The sequence below is a fragment of the Staurois parvus genome, unplaced genomic scaffold (assembly GCF_062004578.1).
Source record: "Staurois parvus isolate SC_StPar_1 unplaced genomic scaffold, SC_StPar_1.0 ptg000575l, whole genome shotgun sequence".
Lineage (NCBI taxonomy): Eukaryota > Metazoa > Chordata > Amphibia > Anura > Ranidae > Staurois > Staurois parvus.
In genome coordinates this window covers 3,314,705-3,323,626 of record NW_028318371.1, presented here as the reverse complement: position 1 = coordinate 3,323,626, position 8,922 = coordinate 3,314,705, and the positions used below count along the sequence as shown (strand labels likewise).

General features: G+C 48.8%; 1 protein-coding gene across 2 annotated transcripts; it reads right to left on the bottom strand.

Moving 5' to 3' along the window:
- Positions 1-1,223: 1,223 nt before the first annotated feature.
- Positions 1,224-8,069, bottom strand: LOC149450346 (E3 ubiquitin/ISG15 ligase TRIM25-like). Of its 2 annotated transcripts, none has more exons than XM_089691979.1 (2): positions 7,400-8,069; positions 1,224-2,152 (listed from the first exon to the last, which is right to left on the bottom strand). In XM_089691979.1, the coding sequence occupies exons 1-2, from the start codon at positions 8,067-8,069 to the stop codon at positions 1,224-1,226; spliced, it is 1,599 nt and encodes a 532-aa protein (XP_089548105.1). The 2 variants fall into 2 exon arrangements, with proteins under 2 accessions (XP_089548105.1, XP_089548106.1); XM_089691980.1 differs by having other exon boundaries at positions 7,409-8,069.
- Positions 8,070-8,922: the final 853 nt, after the last annotated feature.

Genomic DNA, 8,922 nt, shown 5'->3' with positions numbered 1-8,922 from the left:
AGAGGAAACAAATCCTCCTACATAAGTTGTACCTGTGTATCTGCAGCCTTCTCTTCTCTACATCTGTTCAAAGTGCAGAATTTATACAGCTTGTCCAAAAGTTCAGAAAACGGGGCGGGAGCTAAAGTTACATAACCCCCAACCCAGGGGCGTATTTTCCACGAGGCAAACAAGGCGTTTGCCTAGGGTGGCACTTTTTAGGGGGGTGGCGCTGTGCCCCCCCCTTCCAACGGAAGGGACACTAAGTATAGGGGCGGGCAGGGGGCTGCTGTGTCTTACCTGGCTCCGGTCCCAGTCCCACAACTATCCAGTCCAGGAAGCGCTGCTCCTTCATTCTCTCCGGCCGCTCCCTCACTCGATGTACGCGCTGCCGCTCGGCTCCGCCTCCTCGCCGGTGATTAGGCGGCAGAACTGTAGCTCAGGAAAGGCACACAGGCAGCCAGTCACCTGTGAGGAGGTTGAGACAAGCGGCCCCGCAAACATCGAGTGAGGGAGCACCCGGAGTGAATGAAGCAGGACAGCTGACCGCCCGGTAAGTGTACCGTGCTGATGGCGCTGCTGCAACCAGGTACAGTGGGGCAAAAAAGTATTTAGTCAGCCACCAATTGTGCAAGTTCTCTCACTTAGAAAGATGAGAGAGGCCTGTAATTGGCATCATAGGTAGACCTCAACTATGAGAGACAAAATGAGAAAACAAATCCAGACAATCACATTGGCTGATTTGGAAAGAATTGGGGGCCCCATGAGTTGTCAGTCCGCCCCTGCATGTGCGATTTCTGAGCAGTGCGGTCTGGTTCAGGTGCGGATTACAGGCTATTGACTTCTATGGGAACCGATTCTAAACCTGATCTGAACCGCTGAACAACTACTGTGCCAATTAGCTGTGAATCCTGAGCTTCAATCCGCACCGCACATGTGTGAATCGGCTCTTTATTGGGTCACATCAGGCAGACCCGTATACTACACAGCTGATGGGAGATCTAAAGGTTATTGTACAATCAGATTGTATAGTGTGTGGTCAGCCTAATGCTAAATAACCCCCCCCCCCCCAAATCTTGCCTTGTTGGGTGTGGAAGTGATGGAGGACACTCTCCTCGGCTGAGATCTACCAGATCTACCGATTGAAGAAATATATGATCTCTACAAATGGTGTCACCCTATGAACCAGATTCACATTTCTCAGCAGATTTCACCAGATTCAGGTCAGATTTCCTGTCATATGATCATTTTACACGTCTCCTGACCCCCCCAGAAATCTTTATACGACCTTCTATTACATACAACCCGGCATGGAGGGGCTCAGTGAAGGTGGTGGTGAAGGTGTGGAGGTGTCTGATGGGGTCACACAGATCATAAAAGGACAGCTGCCCGGCCTCATAATCCACATAGATCCTGACTCTATCAGGGGGGGTATCGGGAGATATGAGGATTGTTTTATTATCATGTAATAGATCACACTCACTGTTACACTTCCACAATCCCCAGGACTTGTTATTATACCCAATCCCTGACTGCTCTCCTCCCCTCTCTATACTGGGATAACACATCCCGACTCTGCAATGTTCTCCCTCACTGACATCCACTTCCCAGTAATGTCGCCCCGAGGAAAAACTCCGACTGCTTAATACCTGGACCCAGTACTGAAATCTCTCTGGTGTTTCTGGACGATTCTGCTTTGTATCTGACCAGGATGCAGTTTTCATGTCATCTGATATCTGTAGATTATTATGAGCTGTGTTCACATCCAGTAATAAGTCTGAAGCTTCCTGTATATTGAAGCATACATTTCCCCCTTTTATCATATCAGATATCCCTGTGTGTAATGTGTGTGAGATTCCAGCCACATCCAGATCCCCTCCATCATGGAGGAGTCTATCATGTCTCTCTCTGTCCTCATCATCTCCCTCCTCAGTATCACACAAGTCCTCTGTGTCTGATTCCTGGAGGACAGTCAGGGGGTCGGTCATGTTACACAGCTCCTCAATGTCCCCCATCTTCCTGGACAGATCCTCCTTCTTTATCTCCAGTTGATGGATCATCTCAGACAATGGACATGAAAGCCGCTCTTCCTGGTTGGCGATCTCCCTCAGGACTCTCTTCTCCAGGTCCTCCAGTTGTCTCCTGAGCTCTATGAACAGGGCAGTGACTCTCTCTGTTAGGATGAGAGAAGGAGAAGAAGCGCCTCTAAGTGCAGCATAACACTTTAATGAAGATGAGAAGTAGGAACCCTCCCATGTATGAGGTACAAGTAATGCATGAAATAAAGTGGTGTGGTGTAACATGGGACAGGAGGGGGTTGTCATCGGTGTCACTGAGCTGTCATCGGTAACAATGTGTCAGCGTTCCGCTGGAGCAGCGTGGTGGCTGGAGGGGGACAGCTGTGGAGCCGGCCGGCGTGCACGTCCTCCTCAAAGCCGGGTGGAACACACGCTGGAACGCAGTGACGACGTGGGCGTGATGACGTCAGTTACCCAAGGTGCACTGTGACGCGTTTCGGAGCATGCGCTGGCCTGGAGAGGCGGAAGTGCGCCCCTTTATCAAGCCGGGGGAAGTGGGAGTCCGATAGTTGTATATATACGGAGTTAATCCTCAGAGGGGCTGATTGGCAATTAATTAACCAATTGTTTCAGCAATAATGTGATTCTACCATTGTTGTAAGGTGACACTGTGTGGTTAAAAGAGTACGGGAAGAGAATTAAAATTGTAAATGGATGAAAAAATAAGAAGTTATTAATAATGAAAATAAAATGGTATGGGAAAAAATGAAACCGGGGAAAATGGAAAAATGGAAAACATAGGAAATGAAAAGAAAAGAAAAAGGAAAAAAGACATTTGGTTATCAATATTTATAAAATGTGAATAAAAATAGAAATGGTCAAAATGAAAAATAATAATGTGAAACTCAATATCGGGTGCACGGCTCCTTCCAGCAAGTACCTCCATTCCTCCAACGCTGCCTTGATGGCCAGGAGTTCTCGGTCCCCTATGTCATAGTTCCTTTCTGCAGAAGACAGTTTCCTGGAGAAAAATGCCACGGGATGCATCAATTCCTTGATGCCCTTCCTTTGGGAAAGCACAGCCCCAACCGCGTTTTCGGATGCATCCACCTCCAAGATGTAGGGTAGTGAAGAATCAGGATGGCTCAATACTGGGGCCTCGGTGAATAACCTCTTTAGGGACTCAAAGGCTTCTTGCGCCTCAGGTGTCCACTTGAAACGCATTACTTGTTTGGTAAGTTGCGTCATAGGGGATACCAGGCCTGAAAAATTCCTAATGAATTTCCGGTAAAAGTTGGCAAAGCCAATGAACCGCTGAACCCCCTTTTTATCCAACGGCACCGGCCATTCCAGAACTGCGGAGATCTTCTGGGGATCCATCGCTATTCCAGTAGTAGAAATAACTAGGCCTAAGAAGGGAATACTGTGCTGCTCAAAACTGCATTTTTCCGCCTTTGCATATAAACCATGCAAACGGAGCCTTTCCAGCACTTCCCTGACGTGACCCCTATGCTCCTCCAGAGATGCAGAAAAAATTAAAATATCATCAAGATAGATGACCACAAAGATATCCAAGAAGTCCCTGAACACATCGTTAATGAAGTGCTGGAAGGTGGCGGGGGCGTTACACAGACCAAAGGGCATTACCAGGTACTCGAAGTGCCCGAACCTAGTACGGAAGGCAGTCTTCCACTCCTCTCCCTCCCGAATACGGACCAGATTGTAAGCCCCCCTCAAATCCAACTTAGTAAAAATGGATGCAGTCTTGAGTCGCTGAAAAAGTTCTGGTACTAAAGGAAGTGGGTAACGGTTTTTCACCGTGATCTTGTTAAACTCCCTATAGTCCACACAGGGCCTTAAGGATTTATCCTTCTTCTCAACAAAAAAAATACCCGCCCCGGCCGGGGACGTGGAGGGGCATATGAACCCCTTCTGGAGATTTTCCTCAATATATTCTTTTAGTACCCCCAATTATTTTTCTGACAAAGGAAAGATCCGCCCGAAAGGTACCTCAGATCCCGGGAGCAGATCGATCGGACAGTCGTAGGCCCTATGCGGGGGAAGATTGTCAGCTCCCCGCCTACTAAATACGACAAGGTATTGATGGTAAACTGAAGGGACGAGTCGTGTCAGCTCTATGTTAGTATCTACGCAGAATAGTGTGCGTGGGGCCTCCGGCTCAGGTGGACAACAATGCTCTTGGCAGTATGGAGAGCTGAACCGGAGGGTACCGGCTTTCCAATTAATCTGGGAGTCGTTGTTTTGCAGCCACGGAAGCCCCAGAATATTTGGAAACAGAGGGGAGGAATTCTCGATGAGTCTCTAATATAGTTACACAGAGAGGTGGGGTCTCCCGGTCCACCACCCCAGACTTAATCCAAGACCCATCGGCTAGGAAAATATTAAACCCACATTCCTTAACCTGTAAGGGAATCTGGAATCGAGCCGCGAAGTCCAGATCCACAAAACAGCTACAGGCCCTGGAATCAATGATCTCTGTTGCCGTCACGACCCTTCCGGGGAGCTGGAATGAAATGGGTACCGCCAAATAATTGACATTGTGACTGGCTGTAGTAGGTGTGGCAGAGTAAACAGAAGTGCACTTACCAGCCTTCACCAGACAGGAACGTACCATGTGGCCCGCTTCCCCACAGTAGAGGCACAGGTTGTTGCGGTGGCGTCTCTGACGCTCCTCAGGTGTTAGGGAGGGACGAGCTAGCCCGACTTGCATTGGTTCAGGTGTACCCAGAGGTTCTCTATTGCGATTCCCAGTAGGGCTACTGACTGGTCCTGGAGCATGGGGTAACATCCAAGCAGGCCTCAGGCCCTGACCTGACCTCTCCATCCTGCGCTCCCGCAAGCGTCGGTCGATCTGGATAGCCAGGGTCATGAGCTCTTCTAGTGTCGCTGGTATGCCTACCCTGGCTAATTCGTCTTTCAGGGACTCAGACAGGCCTATGCGGAACTGGTTGCGCAAGGCCGCGTCGTTCCATAGCATGTCTCCCATCCAACGCCTGAACTCACCCGCATATTCCTCCGCAGGCCTACGACCTTGCCTGAGAGACTGAAGGGCCGATTCGGCTGATGCTGCTCGTTCGGGGTCATCATATAGGAGGGCCATCGCTTCAAAAAATGCTGACACAGATTCCAGCTGAGGTGGCTGCTGGATCTCCAATAGTTGATGAGCCCATTCTTGGGGTTCGTCCAGTAGCAGGGAAATGATGAACCCCACCTTCACGGTTTCTGTAGCGAATGTTCGCGGCTGTAGCCTAAAGTACAACAGGCAGGCATTACGGAATGCTCTGAACTTGGTGCGATTCCCACTGAATCGCTCTGGGACAGGAACATGAGGTTCTGGCATAGGTGTAGGTGCTGCTGGTCTGGCCGGGGTTCCAGGAGTACCACTGGCCGGAGCTGAGGGACTAGGATCTTGGGGGGCCGAAATAGCGGTAGTTTGAGTCTGGATCCGACCGTCCAGGTGATTATAGCCCTCCTCCAGCGCCGTTACCGCCTGAGTAAGAGCCGCCAGGTGCTGGCACATACTTTCCAGGGGAGATGGTCCTCTTCCAGGTTCCACCATTTGTGGCCGTTTGGTACTGTTATAAACCGCCTGGCAGAGTCTCTAGCAGCCCACCGCACGGATGCCCTCAGGGCGCGGGGTCTAAGTCCCAGCCTGCTGTTCACCAGGGCCCCTGATGGTGGGGATGGACTTGGTGCAGACTGGAACCAGGTCGCGACCCCCGAGTGCGTCCTGCGGTGGTAGAGAGTACTGACAGGGGAGTGCAGGAACAGAATCTAATTGGAAAAGGCAGACAGATACACTGGTCTGATCCGAGCCCGATCAATGGATGGATGGTCGGGTCAGGCATAGTCAGGCAAGCCAGGGGTTAAGCAGGAAAAGAGCAGGATCAGGAACAAGCAGAGGTTGGCAACGGAGTATACAGCAACACAGAATCAGGAACAGGATACAGACCAAACGGCAACTTGACATACCTGTTCCTATGTTTAAATAGCCCGCCTCCCGCTGTCATTGGTGCCAGGCGCGCGTCCGCGATCCCGAGTGCGCATGCGCGAACCCCGCCGCCGCCATGCGCGCCCAGGTCCTACCGCCCGCGGGGTAGTGAGTGTTGGTGTTCTGCGCATGCGCCGCCCGACGCGATGCCGCAGAACACCCGTATCCTGACAGGTAAGGGGTAGAAAAATAGATGTGTGTGTCATCAGCATAGAGATGGTACTTAAAGCCATGGGAGTTTATCAAGTGACCAAGGGAGGAGGTGTAGATGGAGAAGAGAAGGGGTCCAAGGACAGAACCTTGAGGGACCCCTACAGAAAGAGGGAGTGAGGAGGAGGAGGCCGCTTTATATAGGTAACACTGAAGGAGCGCTGCGATAGGTAGGAGGAGAACCAGGAGAAAGCAGAGTCTCTGAGACCAAGAGAGTGGAGTTTTTTTAGGAGGAGGGGATGGTCAACCGTATCAAAAGCCACAGAGAGGTCAAGTAGTACGTACGGGGTAGTGGTCATTGGTTGGGATGAGTACGCAGTAGTGGCCATTGGTTTTAGCAGTTAGTAGATCATTAGTGAGTTTTAGTAGGGCGGTTTCAATGGAGTGTAGTGAGTGAAAGCCGGACTGTAAAGGGTCAAGAAGGTTGTTGTCGGTGAGGTGGGAGCTCAGGCGATTGTAGACTAAGTGTTCTAGGAGTTTAGAGGTAAATGGCAGCAGGGAGATGGGTCTTAGGTTGTTCAGGTTGGTGGAGTCCAGGGAGGGCTTTTTAAGTATGGGAGTGATGTGCGCATGCTTTAGAGGGGAGGGGAAGGCACCAGTAGAGAGGGAAAGATTGAAGATGTGAGTGAGGGAGCATAGGATGGAAGAAGAGGGTGACCGAAGGAGTTGTGAGGGGACAGGATCCAGGGAGCAGGTAGTGAGACGGGCTTCTGAGAAAACCTTAGTGACCTCTTCGGTAGTAGCAAGGTCAAAAGAGATAAGTTTTGAGGGAGGTTTAGTATAAGGTATGCTAACTGGGATGGATGTCTGTGCAGTGGCGATGCCCCTACGAATTGCATCAATCTTGTTTTTGAAATGATTTGCAATCTCATGAGCAGTGAGTGAGGTACTGGGTGGGGGTGGAGGTGGAGCAAGTAGAGCGTTAAAAGTAGAGAAGAGACGATGAGGACTGGATGACAAGGTATTAATAAGGTAATAATAATATATATAAATGTAGGTACGGGGAATGGAATTAATTATTTATGAAGCAGCGGGGGATGATGCATAGATATGATCACGATGTTGTGGTAGGGGGACCATATATTCTGGGACGGAGTTGGGAAAATTCAAAAACTGCAAAAAATAATAATTAGAAAAATTAGAATATAAATACAAAATTATAAATCAAAAATTGTTAGACCTGTTAGACCAGCTGATTTTTCTTGTACTTTTCCCTTATGTTCCTGCAGACTCTGGACTCTTTTCTCCGTCTTCTCTGTCTCTATCATCAGTTTCTGCAGAACGTTTCTCAGTTTCTGTTTCTTCTTCTCAGAAGCCTCATCCAGAGTCTCCACCTTGTGTCTCTGGTGTTCTCCATCCAGCCTGCAGGACACACAGATACAGGTGGCATCTACAGCACAGTAATATTTAAGAAGCTCCCTATGGATGGCGCATTTTCTGTTCTCCATGGAAGTGGTGGGGTCAGTTAGGACATGTTCTGGTGACTTGCTGTGGATTCTTAGGTGATTATCACACAGAGAAGCTTCACACATCAGACAGGATCTAACAGCGGGTACAGGAGAGTGAATGCAGTAAGTACAGAGGATTCCAGTCTTCTTCTCATTTGGCTGAGTAGACCGGAAGGTCTCCACTATGTTACGTAGTGCTATGTTCCTGTGCAATGCAGGCCGATCCTGGAACTCTTCTCTGCACTGAGGACAGGAATAACCGCCAGACCCCTCCTGTGTATCCAACGATCGATCAATACAGACTCGGCAGAAGTTGTGACCACATCTCAGGTTTACAGGATCGGTATAAATGTTCAGACAGATGGAACAGTCCAGCTCCTCTCTCAGATCAGCAGACGCCATCGCTGACAGCAGAAGAGAGAAATGAAAGTGAAAGTCTCCGACACGGAAAATCTAAAGGTCGTCTCATATTTCTCAGCACAGGGCGGGGCTGAGCTGGTGTTGTAGTTTTATCTTCAGGAAGTTTGTGGATAAAGCAAATGTTTATAAATTAAAGGAATATATTCCGACATTTGTGAACTGATCTGTTTTTTTTATACGTCATTTTGATTATAAATAGTAAATTGTATCTGCAGACAAGACATAAAACTGGGTTATATACCGCAGCGTGAAATGCTATTGGCATGTTTCTGTTTGTTGTATTTTGTGGTTAAGGCTGAGTTCCCACACAAACGCACAGGAATCGCTGCATTTCCCACTACATAGCAATCCCACTGTGTTCATGCCATCTGCTGCAGGTGTCAACTAAAAGTTAACAACACCCCAAAAGCAGGTGGCAGAACATATTGCATTTGCTTGAATCAGATCAGATCGCATGAGTATGAACATCCTTCCGATCCAAATCCAGCGTGGTAAAAAAAAGGTGCCTGCACTTTCTCCATGTGGATGCGGTGTGATATGAGCCATACAAAATGATGGACTCAAATTGCCCCGCACAGAATGGCATGTGATTTGCACAGGAATGTGGTGCGATTCCTGGGTGAATATCATATGATGTGGTGAATCACATCAGTGTGAACCCGGCCTCAGAGAAAATCATTTCCAAAGTTAATAGAAACCCGTCTTGAGCGATATATGGACGGTGTTACTGGTGACCTTCTTTTAGAATGTTTTGGTGAGAACTTTCAATCAAAAATGCTTTTAGTGTTGGAGTCAGAAAGCTGCATGACAACCAGGCAACTAATATTTGAATGTT

Coding starts and splice junctions, on each gene's coding strand:
- LOC149450346 (XM_089691979.1), bottom strand. CDS start 8,069: ATGGCGTCTGCTGATCTGAGAGAGGAGCTGGACTGTTCCATCTGTCTG. Junction 2,153..7,399: donor AAAATCAGCTGGTCTAACAG/GTCTAACAATTT, acceptor TCATCCTAACAG/AGAGAGTCACTGCCCTGTTC.